Source organism: Hylobates moloch, unplaced genomic scaffold, assembly GCF_009828535.3.
Source record: "Hylobates moloch isolate HMO894 unplaced genomic scaffold, HMol_V3 SCAFFOLD_20, whole genome shotgun sequence".
Lineage (NCBI taxonomy): Eukaryota > Metazoa > Chordata > Mammalia > Primates > Hylobatidae > Hylobates > Hylobates moloch.
Window position 1 is genome coordinate 16,705,156 of NW_026652295.1, and position 17,711 is coordinate 16,722,866.

A 17,711-nucleotide genomic window follows, 5' to 3' on the forward strand; every position below is an offset into this window, starting at 1 on the left:
ACACAGTCTGTGTCTCATCCACCTGTGTAGCCCCAAGCCAGTACCGAATGTAGCTCAAAACACCTTTGCAGACGATTTTCTTAAGCCACTGAAGGAGGAAGAAGGAATGAATTTGTATATTGGAAATAGGAAAACTGAGACTCAGACAGATTAAGTAGTCTGTCTACTAGAAGACTCAAGACCTCCAGAATCAAGTGGGTTGTCAGTGAAGGGTCTGGGTCTCAAATTAAGATTCTCTAATCCCCAGACTTCTTTTTCCACTACATTAAGTTAGGAGTCCTAGCCTTTTATCTTCAGACATTTCAACTTAGAGGACAAATGCTTAAACTACGAGGCAGATCAGAGATGGTTCTGAGGGGTGATACCTCCGGAGTGGAGGGGGCAAATGGGATGGCGAGGTAATTGTACATGTGGTTTCAATGGAAATGTCAGGGAGTAAGTATTTCTAATTTCAACTTAGAGGAGGAATATTTGTATACAAGGCAAATTAGGGATGGTTCTGAGGGGTGAAACCACCACAGTGGAGGCGGCAAATCGGATGGCGAGGAAATTGTATATGTGGTTTCGATAGTCGATGGAGATGTCAGGGAGTAAATACCTCTCCAGAGATTACTCTGATTTGTGAGACACTGCAAGATCTCTTGGAGGAGCTGGGATTTGGGGAGTGAAAGTAATGGTGCTAGGAAGAACCTTATAGGCAGCAGAATCATGGCATAGGAGAGGGATAGGGTAGGACATGTTTGGGACTTGGGGAGTTGTCCCTGTGGCTTGTGGGTATCTCAGGAGCATGGGGAATTGTAGCTAGAGAGCTGGGGTGAGACCTTTCTGAAGGTCAAGCTGAAGCATTTTTCTCCTGCAGTGAGACCTGATTAGAGGCCCTAGAGGAGTCAGTTGGCTAACCAGGATCTCATACATGTTTTCTCCAGTTTCATGAAACATTGAGAGTGTTCCTTTTCTAATATAACTTTCTGGTCTCAGCTATTCTGATTACACCATCTCAAAAATCAGAGACTCTTGAAATATCTTTGCAATAAAAAGAAAATGGTGCTTTTTGTTTGCTGTTTGGCGAGAAGCTGGCTCCAGAAATGCTCTATAGGAGAGTAAGCAAAAGATACGAAGGCGGGCACCTTGGCAATGTGAATGTATCTTTTAGTTAAACAGCTCCCTAGCTTGACTGAGCAGGGTTTGCTTTCAGCCCCCTCACACTACAGTAGGGCAGGAAATGTTTTTTAATCAGCCTTAGTTTTCTAGATATGAGCATTGTGCCTAGCAGATAGTGGGAACTGACTGATTGAGTGAACGAAACAAACATATTTAATGAGCCAGTTAAAAAATGAATGAATGAATACTGTGATGGTTTGTTTCTCCTGTACATACCATTACCCAATTAGTAATAGTGAATCACAGGGTTACTTCTCCCAGTGCTTGGTAGTTTCCTGGGAAATAAAAGAAAGTCACTGATACGGTTACAGTAAAGAGAATTTAACAATTGGCCAGGCGCAGTGGCTCACGTCTGTAATCCCAGCACTTTGGGAGACTGAGGCGGGCGGATCACATGAGGTCAGGAGTTTGAGACCACCCTGGCCAACAAGGCGAAACCCTGTCTCTACTAAAAATACAAAAATTAGCCTAGCGTGGTCGTGGGCGCCTGTAATTCCAGCTACTTGGGAGGCTGAGGCAGGAGAATCATTTGAACCCAGGAGGCGGAGATTGCAGTGAGCCAAGATCGTGCCACTGCACTCCAGCTTGGGTGACAAAGTGAGACTCTGTCTCAAAAAAAAAAAAAAAAAAAAGAGTTTAACAATCTAGGACAGTCTGATTTGATGGTAGTTTACCAAATATTTTAAATTTTGATGGACCTATAGAGAAATTAGTCCATTGTAACTTTATTTTTTGCAGAGAGTTCACATATAAACCAGTTGCCCACCCTCACTATGAGAAAAGGTTTGAAAGTCTCCAGTTTCCTGTCACCTCAAGTCTATTTCCTTTTTTTTCTTTATTTCTTCTTTAAAAAACACTTTAAAAAATGGGGTACATGTGCAGAACGTGAAGCTTCGTTACATAGGTATACTTGTGCCATGGTAGTTTGCTGCACCTATTGACCCATCCTCCAAGTTCCCTCCCCTCAGTCCCCATCCCCCAACAGGCCCTGGTGTGTGTTGTTCCTCTCTCTGTGTCCATGTGTTCTCAATGTTCAACCCCCACCTATGAGTGAGAACATGGGGTATTTGGTTTTCTGTTTCTGTGTTAGTTTGCTGAGGATGATGGCTTCTAGCTTCTTCCATGTCCCTGCAAAGGACATGATCTCATTCCTTTTTATGGCTGCATAGTATTCCATGGTGTATATGTACCACATTTTCTTTATCCAGTCTATCATTGATGGGCATTTGGGTTGGTTCCATGTCTTTGTTATTGTAAATAGTGCTGCAATAAACATATGTATGCATGTATCTTTATAGCAGAATGATTTATAATCCTTTGGGTCTATACCCAGTAATGGGATTGCTGGGTCAAATGGTATTTCTGGTTCTAGATCCTTGAGGAATTGCCATACTATCTTCTACAGTGGTTGAACTAATTTACATTCCCACCAACAGTGTAAAAGTGTTCCTGTTTCTCCACAGCCTCACCAGTATCTATTGTTTCCTGACTTTTTAATAATCACCATTCTGACTAGCATGAGATGGTATCTCATTGTGGTTTTGATTTGCTTTTCTCTGATGATCAGTGATGTTGAGCTTTTTTTCATGTTTCTTGGCCACGTAAATGTCTTCTTCTGAGAAAAGTCTATTTCCTATTTAATCTTAGATTCATGATCTTCAGAAGCCCTTGGATCTGGGTCTCCCTTGCAGAACTGGAAGAGAAACACTCACTACCGTTATTTCTGTATTTTTGTTCTAGTGAGGAGAACTTTCAGCTAGCAATCAGGAAACCTGAAAGACCTACCTCTTTTATTAACATGAAAACATTATCCAAGTAGCATTATCTCTTACTTGTTTTGTGAACTTGTTGTGAGGAATTTACAAAACCCTTTAGACAATGCGGAGTTTTAACACAATTTGAAATCCTGAAGAAAAAGGAGCCATGAAAGAGACCCAAAGGCTTACATTAGAGGGAGCAAGTGTGCTCTTTCAAGTCATGAGAGGGAGCCACTGTGGTTCCAGGTAGGAAAAACTAATCTAGCAGCTTCTTTTAAATGAAAATTTCTCCTATGAAAACCTGGCTTTCAGCCTGATCTGGGATGGTGTCAGTGAGTGGGTAGGCAAAGAAAAGGCAGTGAGTGGTAGCTAATTAATTAATCAAAAAGTATTTATAGTTCTCTAGGTATAGGGCACCGTGCTGGACTCAGTGGGAGATGCAAAGAAGAGTAAGATCCAACATCAGCCCCTGAAAAGCTTGCAGCCGGTATCCTTGGGAAGCGAGGTGTACATGTGCTGACAGGAAAGCACAAGGCAGGTTTTTAATTGGGCAGTATGTTCACAGATGCAAAACAGGTAATCCAGGCACATAGGTTGTTATTCTAGGCTTATCACCATTTACATTGGGCCTTGGAGTGTCAATGTTCAAAGCATCTATGAAAGCTGCTTTTATAACTGGTTAGATTGAGCTAGTTAAGGGCTTAACAGACCCTTCACCAATGAGCATAAGATGGGTTGGGTGAAGAAATGGGAATGCTCACATGTCTCCTGGTATAGTCTTTCTTTTATTTATTCTTCAGTTTGTCTTAGTAACTGTTCTGAAAGTTTTAAGGGATGAAGGAGTGCTGCTATTTTCCAAAAATGACCCCAAAGAGATTGGGCCTTCATCCTTTGCTGTTGAGAAGCAAAAGAGTCATTGTAAAAATGTTTCATAGGGAAAATATGTGATGAAAAAAACGAATTACATGCCACAATTTTTATGGTAACCGCACATACACGTAGACTTGGGAAAACTCTTTTAAACATGTTGGAGGAATAAGTACATGGACAGAGGAAAATGAAATGTTGGGGACAAAAATAAGGCTATACGGACCTGAAGTTTTCCATTAGTCATTTCCACTGACCAGATCTTCTAGATGACTGCTTGACGTTTCAAATATAACTATTCCCACTGACAGCAAAATGAGATGGGATGACTTAATAGCTGCAGCTAGCATTCATTATTGACCATGTTCCAGACTCTCTCTACCTTTATACTTAATGGCAACCTTGTGTATAGTATACCTCATGGCTCAGATGCAAATAGTCATAACTGTGTTAACACTGGATATTGATCACAGAAAAATTGTGATATGACACTATTGGGAGGACAAGACAAAAGGCAATACGCATGTAGGTGGTAGTGGGGACTGGGCAAGAAAAAAGTAAACCCGTGTATTTTTGGTGGCACCTCAGTAGATAATGACCCAAACTGAAGAAAAACAAACAAGACACAGAGATAGAGTCATGTTATTTAGAGATGGGGGGGGCTGCGATTATCAAAGAAACAGTTAAAATTATTGAAAATAGTTGGCATTTATGACACAGAATGGAAGAGTATAGAACTACTGATTCTTTAAATTATGTGCATGTCTAGCTTTGATAAAAATAAAAATTAGCCTGGATGCCATGGCTCATGCCTATAATCCCTTTATTTGGGAAACTGAGATGGGAGAATTGCTTGAGCCCAAGAGTTCAAGACCAGCTTGGACAACATAAGGAGACACTGTCCCTGCAAAAAATGAATTTAAAAAATTGACCAGATGTGGTGGCATGCACTGTAATCCTAGTTACTAGGGAGGATCTTTGGTGGGAGGGTCCCTTGAGACCAGGAGGTGGAGGCTGCAGTGAACTGTGATTGTGCCACTGCACTCCTGCCTGAGAAACAGAGTGAGACTCTGTCTCAAAACAAAAAACAAACAACCTTAAAAAGTGAGGGGAAAATTCAGATAAGAAAAAAAAAAATGACCAAAAAGGAGGATGGGTGCACTTCTCATTATAATGAAACTTAAAAGAGAATACAAAAAAATTAATTCAAAACAAGGAATTGACATTAATCTCAAGTACAGTTTTTTAAAACTGATTATTATTATTTTTTTTTCTGAGACAGGGTCTCATTTTTTCACCCAGGCTGGAGTGCAGTGGGGTGAACATGGCTCACTGCAGCCTCGACCTCCCAGGCTCAAGAGATCCTCCTGCCTCAGTTGTCCAAGCAGCTGGGACTATAGGCGTGTGCCACCACAACCAGCTAATTTTTCAATTTTATGTAGAGATGGATTTCTCTATGTTGCCCAGGCTGGTCTAGAACTCTTGGGATCCAGCGATCCACCCGCCTCCGCCTCCCAAAGTGCTAGGATTACAGGCGTGAGCCACTGGCCCCGCCCCTAAAACAAATCATGAAAAGGAGAAAGTTGTGCAATGTTATGTTCCTTCCTCTTTTTTCCCCACACACACTCACACTCTGGTCAGGTGCTTGTGTGTATCCTTTGACCTTTCCTTGCCATTGGCTTCTACTTGAATAGGATGACTAGCGAAGACCTGGGGGGCCAAGTTTGAGCTGTGTCATTTAACCCAGTCTCTTCATTCTCCAGCTGTGAATCTGGCTTCTTTTTGTTCTTCACTGGGTTCTTACAATATCTTCTTTCCTGCCATCTTGCTGTATCCCCCTATTCTGCTGGCCTCCTGAACCAAACTCCTCGGTCTATCCCCCTGGCTCTGACTCATTCCTTACCCTGACCTTGCTGTCTGTATTTGCTTTGACTACTCTATGAGTTTCCTCAACCTAATTCTTAATTCCTGGCTGCCACCTCCTTGTCAAAACTTGGCTAAATCCACTTTGGAATGCTAAGGCGGATGGGACTGCCTGGGAAGAATTTGGAGAATCTGCAGCTCTGCTCTTTCCTCATTCTTCAGAGCCAGGCTAGTGGCTGAGGGTGTATGGGGAGAGAGACAGGGAGAGGGACAGAGAGAGTTTGGAGAGAAGGCGGCATGATCATACCGATCATCTTGGGCCCCATCAGTCTCCTTGGGAATGCTAACATGTCTCCTGGTATAGTCTTTCTTTTATTTATTCTTCAGTTTATCTTAGTAACAGTTCTGAAAGTTTTAAACCCAGAAACATCTCTCCAGCTTCCTTGCATGAGCTGTATTTTGACCGCTTTAGAGGCTGTGGCAGGATTTCAGTCTTGCTCGTGGTGATTTTACATGGAGTGACATCTGAGTCGCTTTTCGACTGCATTCCACACCAATCTGTCCAGCCCTGCAGTTTGTGGGCTGACTCCTGTTGTCTTTCAACATACGGAGCACTATGAGATAGTGTGAGTTTGGGTCTTGTCAGGGAGTCTGATTAAGCCACAGTCAGAGACGGCAGTCCTAAGTGTGAAATGTAACAGGCCTTCTCAAGACAGCTTCATCTGTGAGCTGCTGGAGGTGGCTGGTGCCGTTCTGTTGGGAATAGGGGCTTGCTAACAAAGCAAACATTTTTTTTTTCTATCGCAGGCTAGGTCTACGGTGGTAACATTTGGCAAGTTGAGTAACAGGGAACATAGATAACTGTGAACAGATGGGCAACTATTAAAAGATTTGAGGGGCTTTCATCATTTCTCAAATGGCCTTCACCCACCTACAGGATACCCAGCTCCCTTGCAAGAGGATTACGTAAAGGATTCAATTACATTTCTCTTTCTTTTTTTTTTCCCTTCAATTGCGATGGAAGCACAAGCTCTGACGTGAAGAGGAGAAGAATAGATGAGAAATTTCTAATTTTGAATTCCCTTAGGATTCGATGCTGATTTCAGCTGTGCAGAGAACACTGCCCCATATTTTGCAAGAGTAACTGCTGCCAGTTTCAGGAGAGATGACTTTCCAAAATAGACAGTAAACTCCGCCCTCCATAGCTGATGACCATCTGACATTCAGACAGAATTACAGAGCTATACAAGTTTTGATAAGTATAACCTTGCTTTTGAAAAACGGCAGTGGCACGTCATCACTGTGTTTAAGCTCAAAACTGATGGACTACAAAACACATAAGAGAAATGTATTGCCTGGTCCCCAGCAGAAACATAAAATATTTATCCATCTGAGAGCAATTAAATTTATTTACCCCTGCTTTAGGACAGCAGCGTCTCTGATTCAGAAGCATGCTGTTCCTCTTTTCCTCAGAATGATGTTTGGAAGGTTCTTAAGAGGGAGAAGAATTCCAGGCACTGATTAAGAGGAGGCATGTGGTCTTCTCTTAAGGGGCAGCAGCCTGATTTTGCCAAAAGCAGCCATAAGTTGATATGGCCGGGGTTAAGGTGGCTATCAGCTAGATCTCCGTAACCTGAACAAATTAGATTGGGTTTCATTCCTCAGAGGTTGCCTTAATGACATATAAATTCTAGGGCCAATAATCTTAATATAAGTTTATAATTTTAGTGGGTACTTACCCTATGCACACTCATTTAATTTTCTGTTTGGAAGCAGGAAGCATGGATACCCTGCCCCCTCGCCATTTTTTTTTTTTTCTAGACAGAGTCTTGCTCTGTCACCCAGGCTGGAGTGCAGTGGCGTGATCTCAGCTCACTGCAACCTCCACCTCCTGGGTTCAAGCAATTCTCCTGCCTCAGTGTCCCGAGTAGTTGGGATTACAGGTGCCCGCCACCATGCCTGGCTAACTTTTTAATTTTTATTATTTTATTTTATTTTATTTATTTATTTTTGAGACAGAGTCTTGCTCTGTCACCAGGCTGGAGTGCAGTGGCACAATCTCGGCTCACTGCAATCTCCGCCTCCCGGGCTCAAGTGATTCTCCTGCTTCAGCCTCCCGAGTAGCTGGGATTACAGGGGTGTGCCACCACGCCCAGCTAATTTTTGTATTTTTAGTAGAGACGGGGTTTCACCATGTAGGCCAGGCTGGTCTCGAACTCCTGACTTCATGATCCACTTGCCTCAGCCTCCCAAAGTGCTGAGATTACAGGCGTGAGCCACCACACCTGGTTACCCTGCCCCATTTTTATCCCCAGTCCTCTAATCAGCTTTAGTCCCTATTTATCCCAGCCAAGAGTACTGGGTAACTGAAGATCCCTGTCTCTACAAACCATCCCACCTAAGACTAAATTTTTCTTAAACATAACCAGCAGCATTACAAAAGGAAAATAACCATTTGTCATATTTTAAATTAAAACCCTACATTCAGAATAATTATAATTTAAAATAATTCAGCAACAGAAACACCAAAACAAACCAATCAGTAATAAGTGGGAAACAGTTAGCTCTTGGAGGTGATGGCCTCTTTGCCTGCTAAATGATGCTCAGATTCATAAACTCAGTTCTCTTGGGCTGGGCTGTTTGGTTTTATGTAATTGAGTAAATAAAGATTATCGGTGGGTTTATTCTCCCCTGGAGAATTATACTTTAACAGAAGGAATTATTGGAAATAGTGAAAAAATGTTCTCACCATTAGCAGAAGAAGAGCTGGCAATATTAATTTTTCCATATATGTTTTGTGGGCTTTTAAAAAGTTAAGTGCTGTACATAGATTGTGTCATGTAACAAGGAAGCATCCACACAGGCACTTGGAAGCAGTATAAAGGGAGTGAATATTTGTGTATTACATATTGGGCTTGTAGTAATCACTAATGGAATAGAAAATAAGCTCAATATAATGCCAATTTTTTTTTGTTCCAAGTTTTAGGTTCTTTTGAATTTCACATATTTTTCTGATATTTAGAAATACTCTGTAGGTAAATAAAAGATGCATGCACACACATTTATAGCAGCACAATCCACAATAGCAAAGATACGGAACCAACGTAAGTCTCCATCAACCAATGAATGGATAAAGAAAATGTGGTATATATGCACTATGAAATACTAGTCAGTCAAAGAAAGGAACAAAATAATGTCTTTTACACTAACTTGGATGGAGCTGGAGGCTATATTATTCTAAGTGAAGTAGCTCAGGAATGGAAAACCAAATATCATATGTTCCTCACTTATAAGTGGGAGCTAAGCTATGAGGATGCAAAGGCATAAGAATGATATAATGGACTTTGGGGACTTGGGGAAGGGTGGGAGGGGGATGAAAGACAAAAGACTACACATTGGGTACAGTGTACACTGCTCAGGTGATGGGTGCATCCACACCTCAGAAATCACCCGTAAAGAACTTATCCATGTAACCAAAAACCACTTGTACCCACCCCCAAAGCTACTGAAATAAAAAACCAACAATAATACATACAATTTCATGGTTAAAAAATAAAAATGAAGCCATCCCCAGTGATTGTGTCTTCCTCCTCGCTGTTGTTGAGACTGATGGTGTTGGTTTGTTCATCCTCCCTGATGCTCACGCAGCCTCCGTTTGTGCCTGTGCTTTTCTAGAATGGCCAACATGCAAGGACTGGTGGAAAGACTGGAACGAGCTGTCAGCCGCCTGGAGTCGCTGTCTGCAGAGTCCCACAGGCCCCCTGGGGACTGCGGGGAAGTCAATGGTGTCATTGGAGGTAGGGTCACAAACTGTTGTCATTCCTGGTCTTCTTGTGGGTCACTTCATTTTGTTTCCATCATTTCACTCTCAAGGAACATTTCTGTTATCCTTCTGCTTCCCTACTCCTTCCATTGTATGTGACTATAACATTAACCAGAGGCAAGCAATCCCTGAAAAAAAGAAAGGAAGAAAATCTTTCAACCCACAATCCCCCAAAATTATCAGTATCTGTGCCTTTTAGAGACACGGTCTCGCTCTATCACCCAGGCTGGAGTGCAGTGCTGCAATCATAGCTCACAGTGACCTCAAACTCCTGGGCTCAAGGCATCTCCCTGCCTCGGCCTCCCGAAGTGCTGGGATTACAGGTGTGAGCCACTGTGCCCAGACTCAGTGCCTCTTAAGAGCATATTCATCTTTCTTTCATTTAGCGTTCATACTGCTGTCCCGCACTCAATGACTAAATATATTATCTACGTAATTATCAAAAAAGAAACTAATGTTCTCGATTAGAATGTAAATTGGAAGGAATTATCATTCTGTAGATTTTCATTTTAAAAAGAACAAATCACTAAATTTAGGAACTAAAGTTTTGAAAGAAGCTAGTCTTATGCGAAGGCAAATATGACTTTGATGTAACATAACTACGTCACGGTGTTTTACTTTTGCCTATTCTTAACCAAATATGCTTTTTTTTTTTTTGAGATGGAGTCTCGCTCTGTCGCCCAGGCTGGAGTGCAGTGGCATGATCTCGGCTCACTACAACCTCTACTTCCCAGATTCAAGCGATTCTCCTGCCTCAGCCTCCCAGGTAGCTGGGACTACAGGTGCCCGCCACCATGCCCAGCTAATTTTTTGTATTTTTAATAGAGATGGGGTTTCACCATGTTAGCCAGGATGGTCTCGATCTCCTGACCTTGTGATCTGCCCGCCTCGTCCTCCCAAAATGCTAGGATTACAGGCGTGAACCACCATACCTGGCCAACCAAATATGCTTTTAAAACTATATCCTAATATCATACTGTAAAACATTTTTTAATTACATCATCAAAAATAAAAGGTTGGCTACTTTCTCAAAAAGGGTACCACATATAGCAAGCTCTGCAAGTTATCTACAATAATTTTTCCAATTCCTTCTTGACTAAGGGACAAATAAAAATTACAAATAATTTACTTAATAATTTTTTAACAAATAAAAATAAAGGACAACCAATTAAATTTGAATTTCAGATAAGGAACACTTTTTCAGGGGGTATAAGGATGTCCCAAATACTGCATGGGCTATACTGCGTGTTACGCACCTACAGCAAACATTTATTCATTGCTTCTCTGAAATTCAAATTGAACCAGGCAATCTGCATTTAATATGGCAACTCTGTTCTTGTCACATGGGCACTTCCTCCTTATCTGACCCATATTGAATCCTGTCAGGTTTTTTGGGGCTGAGAAAAGCCGTGGGGAAGAAGGGACTTCAGAAAAAGCTTTCACCAGGAAAGACCTACATTGGTGCTTCTAGAATTTCAGGCGAATTTGGACCCGTGCCTGTATTACATACCACGGGACAAAAATTACTGTGTGAGCACAAATGTGCTGGCTGGTTTATTTCCCCCCTGAACATAATGAAAATTAAAATGCTTTGAATGAATTGAAAGGGGGTGTTGTTTTAAGGAAGGCTGCCAGGAGCCTGTAAGTTTTTTCCGCACCAACTGAGACACATCTATGATTTCATTTTAAGCCTCTTTTTGTTAACTGTATACAGTTGGTGTATGAGATTCAATGAACCTTATTTGTAAGAAAATATTTTCACCCTCTCTTCAGTAACTTTGTTTCATTATACTGTTGGCATCAGAAGATTAAAGACATTTCTCTAAACTACTGACCACAAACATGAAGCCTGTGAATACACAAAACAAAGTTAAAATCCAACTACCAGGAGATTATATAGTATTATTGAGTAAAGAAAAAAAACTCAATAATTTGAACTTCACTTATTCAAAGAGGTACTAGACTGAATTTGGTACTTTGTAAAAAAAAGATTTTTTTCTAGGAAAATTAATAGGCTAAGTAGAATTAGAGGGTATGTAATTAAATTATTTAAATTATTTAAGTGTTTAAACAAATATTTTCTCATATAACAAATCATTCCAAACCAGTTATTAAAGCAAAGCTCTTCTGAAACAACTTAGCCCATAATTTACTTCCTACTTGAAATGAAGTAGGATAATTAGTAAATTGTCTGAATGATATCCATCCTTAAAACATTTTACTAATTCTAAACAACACCATTTCCATTTCTTCTTAATTAGTAAGTTTTGACAATTTTCTAAATTCTATTTTTAACAAATCCGCAGAACAACCTTTTACCTTACATGTAAACATCATTATGACAATGTTATAACAAAAGTTATTATTATTTTTTTAACTTAAAAGAAACTTAAATATGTTTAAAATCGGGCCGGGCGTGGTGGCTCACTCCTGTAATCCAGCACTTTGGGAGGCCGCGGCGGGCGGATCACGAGGTCAGGAGATCAAGACCATCCTGGCTAACACGGTGAAACTCCATCTCTACTAAAAATGAAAAAAACTAGCCTGGCGTGGTGGCGGGCGCCTGTAGTCCCAGCTACTCGGGAGACTGAGGCAGGAAAATGGGGTGAACCCGGGAGGCGGAGCTTGCAGTGAGCGGAGATCGCGCCACTGCACTCCAGCCTGGGCGACAGAGCAAGACTCCGTCTCAAAAAAAAAAAAAAACTTTTAGAAGGAACATAATCTCTTACAAATGCATAACAAGCATAGATCAAAGGACCACTCTATTGTGCTACTGATATTATGATGTGCTTTAGAAGGTAAGTGTTTTTTTTCTCTGATGATAATCAGTTAAGTTCCGCTCAACAGTTGAAGAAATATTTTTGCGTTTTTATAATGCGACAAACATTGTGCTAGGTGCAAGAAAATTGAAGATGAATTATACACAGTCCTAATGCTCCAGAATCTTTGGTCTCAATGCATTACTGTTCATGGCCCCAAATTCTTTGATTAAGGGATGCTCAAAGGATGCAGTTTGGAGAGAAAGACAGGTCTGCCCGCAGGAGGTGTGAACAGAGCTGAATGATGAAAGGAAATTGGAAAATATTCCCTTTTATCATTGTACCTTCTGCTATGTAGAGGACTCTGTCACTTTTCTGAAACTTTCTCCCACTTTAAATACTCAGCAGAGACCCCCGCGCCTCGGGCCTCTTCCATAGCAACAAACGGGTTTATCTGTTTCCAAACCGATCCGTAAGGAGCCTTTGGGCTTGTGTCCTTTTTATGTTCCAGAAGTTGTTACATACTGTGCTGTGAACTTTAAGATAACTCAGCTTCAACGTCTAGCTTCAACATCCTGCTCAGAAGTTAGAACACACCTGCAGAGAGTGTAAATAACTTGTTTCCATCACCCTTTGGGCCTGTGGAAATGGGTAATTGGGAAAAAGAGAAAAAGAAAGACACTCTCCTAATAGTTTTGTGAGCATGGATGATATATTTGTACAACATGAGAAAAGGAATCTTAGGTTTTGGTTAGAGTTTTCATAGTTTCTCAGCATTGTATTTCTCAATGTTAGGGACATGAAATCAGGGACTTAGATTTTTTTTCTGTTAATTAAAAGGCAGGGAAGGAAATGCAGAGCACACCTGTTGGGCAGTTGCCACTTGAGCTTTGCCAGTAATTTGGCAGCTCTGAACCCAACAGGTATGGGCTCAGCAGTCAATTTCATTCCCACTATGGTTGTCCCCACACGCCCCCGGGGAGTGAAGAAGGAAGAAAATGAGTGAAATCAGCTTTCTTTTCCTCCTTGCCCAGAGTTCATTATTACCTTCTGATTGCCCTGGGTAATCTTGGTAACTGTTTGTAAGGTCTTTATAGCACCTGAGCAGGTCGCTATGGAAGAAGGGCCACTGGCTTTGGATGAATCGGCTGGGTTCAGGTTTTGGATCTGCCTTTTATTTGGTCTGTAACTCTGGCCCTGTCAGGTGCTGTGTTTGCAGCCATTTCCTCATCTGTGGTGGTGCTACCTACCTCCCTGGGTTTGGAGGGAATGAAATGAAATTATGTAGCGTCTTTACTCAGGAGGATGAAAAATAAGAAAACAGTGTTTTCCTGAGCTATTGAGAAATGTTTAATAAACGTTGATGGAGATCCGGGCATGGTGGCTCACGCCTGTAATCCCAGTACTTTGGGAGGCTAAGGTGGGCCGATCACTTGAACCCAGGAGTTTGAAACCAGCCTGACCAATATGGTGAGACCCTGTCTCTACAAAAACTGCAAAAATTAACAGAGCATGGTGGCATGCATCTATGGTCCCAGCTACTTGGGAGGCTGAGGCTGGAGAATCACTTGAACCTGGGAGGAGGAGGTTGCAGTGAGCCAAGATCACGCCACTGCACTCCAGCCTGGGTGACAGAGTGAGACCCTGTCTCAAAAAAAAAAACAACCAAAAACACTGATTGAGTGAAGGAATGACTTAGCAAATGAATTACTGAGAATGACATTAATGATATTAAACTTCCATATTGCCTGTGGCAAGACAGTTCCAGGTTTTCTTTTTTTTCTTTTCTTTTTTCTTGAGATGGAGTCTTGCTCTGTCACTCAGGCTGGAGTGCCGTGGCGCGATCTCGACTCACTGAGATCACCTCCACCTCCCAGTTTCAAGCGATTCTCCTGCCTCAGCCTCCTGAGTAGCTGGGATTAAAGATGCCCACCACCATGCCTGGCTAATTTTTGTAATTTTAGTAGAGACGGGTTTCACCATGTTGTCCAGGCTGGTCTTAAACTCCTGACCTCAGGTGATCTGCCCGCCTCGGACTCCCAAAGTGCTGGGATTACAGGTGTGAGCCACCGTGCCCGGCTAGTCCCAGGTTTTCATTCAACGGCCAGGGAATAACAAACTGCTCCTTTTCCCCAAGGTGTGGCACCCTCTGTGGAAGCCTTTGACAAGCTGATGGACAGTATGGTGGCCGAGTTTTTAAAGAACAGTAGGATCCTTGCTGGGGACGTGGAGACCCATGTAAGTACTTTCCTCCCCTGTTCTCAGTAGCGAGTTTAAACTTACCAGCGCAGCCTCTGACAACTCTAACAGCCTGAGGAGATCTTTATTTATTTATTTTTTACTCTGGCTAGGCAGATGGTGGCTAAAACATTCATTTACCCATTTATTGATTTAATTGTTCCTGCAACGCCTATGGATAGAGTATTGTCCGGCACTGTTCTGGAAGCTAGGAGCATGGGGATGAACAAGATAGGCCACATCCTGCTCTCACAGAACTTCTACTTTAGTCTGGGAAACAGATGATATATACAAATATGTAAACTAATTCAGGTAGTTTTAAGTACAAAAAGAATAAGAAAGCAGAGTCATGATTTAGAGTGCTGGAAGCAGGGCTATTGCTTGAGATAGGAAGGTGTATCTGAGGTGACACTGAGCAGAGATCTGATGGAGAGAGGTAGTGAGCTGTGGAGTGATGTGGGGAAGAGAATTCCAGGCAGAGGGAACAGCAAGAGTGAAGGCTCAGAGCAAGCTTGTTGTGTTCCCAGCAGAACAGAAGGCCTGGGAAAAGATAAGGGAGGGGGGTAACAAGGGCTCAGAGTACAACATGCTCTTCTAGTCACAGTGAGGGACTTGGCTCCCCTTCCCACTGTGATGGGAAGCCACCCGGGGTCACCGGGCAGAGGACTCAGGGCGATTTGATTTATGCTTTAAAAAAGTTCCCCTGGCTGAGCTGACTCAGTCACCAGCCACTCTTCTTCTTTCTGTAAAATGCGGCCTGAGGATAGCACCTCATATCCATTGGGATGGCTACTATCCAAAGAACAGGAATTAACAAGTACTGGTGAGGATGGGGAGAAACTGGAGCCTCTACGCACTGTTGGTGGGAATGTAAAATGGGGCAGGCACTGTGGAAAACAGTGTGTTGGCTCCTCAAAAAAATTAAAAAAAAAAAATAGAACTACCATAGATCCAGCAATTTCACTTCTATGTATATCCTCCAAATTTAAAAGCAGCATCTCCAAGAGACACCCATGTTCATAGCAGCATTATTCACAATAGCCACAAGGTGGAAGCAACCCAAGTGTGTGTTGACAGATACACTAAATGTGGTCTGTACATACGATGGAATATTATTCAGCCTTGAAAAGGAAGGAAATGCTGTTACATGCTGTAGTATGGATGAACCTTGAGGACATCATGCTAAGTGAAATAAGCCAGACACAAAAAGACAAATACCGTATGATTCCATTTATTTGCAGTACCTAGGGTGGTCAGATTTGTGGAGACAAAGTAGAATGGTGTTTGCCAGAGGCTGGAGGGAGGAGAGAATAGGAAATAGTTCAATGAGTACAGAGTTTCAGTTTTCCAAGATTAAGAAGTTCTGGAGATTGTCCAACTACGTGAATATACTTAACACTACTGAGCTGTACACTGAAAATGGTTAAGATGGTAAATTTTATGTTATGTATATCTTACCATAATTTTGAACAAAGTACAGCTTGAGGAAAAGCAGAAACACAGAATTTGATAATCTCTGGATTGGAAGAGAACTTTAAAGTTACCTAAGCTAGCCTGCCAGTTTTAGACACTTTTCATATTTTAAAAAATATTAACGTCAGCTCCGGGGTTAGTTATTGTTTGCATGCATTTAGTGAAAATCTAATGTGATAGCCAGACCAATTAAAAACATAAAAAGAAATGTATCACTGGGTTCTTCTTTTTCTTTGGCCTTTGTTTCTCACTAAGGATTGAATTCCAAATCCATCTACCTATAGATTTCTCAGCAATGACAGAATCCTGGCAAAACCATTTTCAGTATAGATTCACAGAAAATCTGATTCTTGAATAAAGTTGTGGTTTGGGGCTTTTAAAAAAAAGTATAAAGGGATTCCCTCTTTGCTCCTCTCCCAATTAGACATCATATGCAACACCCAACACCAGTCTCCCAGGGGATCCGGTGACTCTGGTTATGCCAGAGGCTCCACGATTGTAATTAAATAGGTGCTTATCTCATCACATTGCAATGTATTTGTTTGCCACATCTGAGAAAAACAAAGATACTTCTCCATTTCTGTTGAAGTACCCCTTGGTGAAAGAGACAAACCTTGATATATACGAGTTCTGGAAAAACCTGGGCACTAAGACGCATCCGCATCAAATGTATCCCACAGCTCTATCGTTACTACTCTAGTCTGTTCTTTTCCTCGGCGTTTTTGTTTACAAGAAACCTTGTAGGCAGCAAGAGAGTGGCTGAGCCTCTTGTATTCTGAGGTGTGATAACTCCTGAACGCTAGCATACACAAAGGAATATTATCAGCAATACACTGAAAAAGAGGCTTGAGTGATTGATGAACATTTTCTCTCTTGAACACTATCACAGTAATCATTGTATCATTGTGGTTACTATTAATTAATGCCAACATTAGGCTTCTGAGGTACACAGTACATTATAACTCATTAGGAGTATCTCAAACATTCTAGATAGAAGCTTTTTACAAGAGAATAATGAGACCTATAAAGAAGTATATTTAACTTTGCATTTTTTAAAAAAGTAAGATTTGTATGCTGTCTTCAAATTGCACAGTAAACAGTCCCTTTAAGTTCTTTTTAGAACAAAGTGAGTTATAAAGTGTAGCTTGATTAAGTTTTTCATCTCTTCGTTCATCAGGCTGTAAACAGGATGACTCAGATGAAGGAATATTCTCAGTAATGAATGCTTAAGAAAATTTATGTTCTCACTAGTTTTTTAAAAATAGAGGAAAGGAAGGAAAAGAATAAAAGGGAAGGAAGGAAGAAAGGCAAGCAAGAAAGAGAGAAAGAAAGAAACACTTGTCATCTGAAAGTTTAGACTCCAGCTCTACAACACAAAGAAAAGTACAGGCAGCTATAGTCCATCTGCCCATGACTTTAATACTTTGAACATGCCATTTATTTTTTCTCTCGCTTATAGAACCATGTGTCATTGGCATTAAGCTTGCAGCTGTTGCCTCTCACATCAGCCAGAAGTGGGGGTTGAACTTTATTCCAAGAACACACCTGTTGCCTAGAAAAAAAGCCCTCACATACCTGATTGTACAGGATGGAAATTTGAGAGTGACACAAATGTGTATCATGTTAAATCCTGTGCCTGTGCTTAAAAGCCATTTCACAGATACCAGTAAGGAATAAGGGCAGCCAAGCTATGATTTAACGTCTGTCTCAATGTGTTGGCTGCTGGTTGGGCTTAATTTACTGAACACTCTATAGTCTATTGACAGAACA

The 17,711-nt window shown here is 41.4% G+C and overlaps 1 protein-coding gene across 1 annotated transcript in view; it reads left to right on the forward strand.

The window, feature by feature from the left end:
• Positions 1-17,711, forward strand: part of CAP2 (cyclase associated actin cytoskeleton regulatory protein 2) — a 160,333-nt gene that overhangs the window by 16,352 nt on the left and 126,270 nt on the right. Inside the window, exons 2-3 of the mRNA XM_032140419.2 lie at positions 9,324-9,445; positions 14,368-14,468. Of these exons, the coding sequence (XP_031996310.1) occupies positions 9,325-9,445; positions 14,368-14,468 (222 nt within the window). The 5' untranslated portion in view covers position 9,324. The remainder of the gene's footprint in view (positions 1-9,323; positions 9,446-14,367; positions 14,469-17,711) is intronic.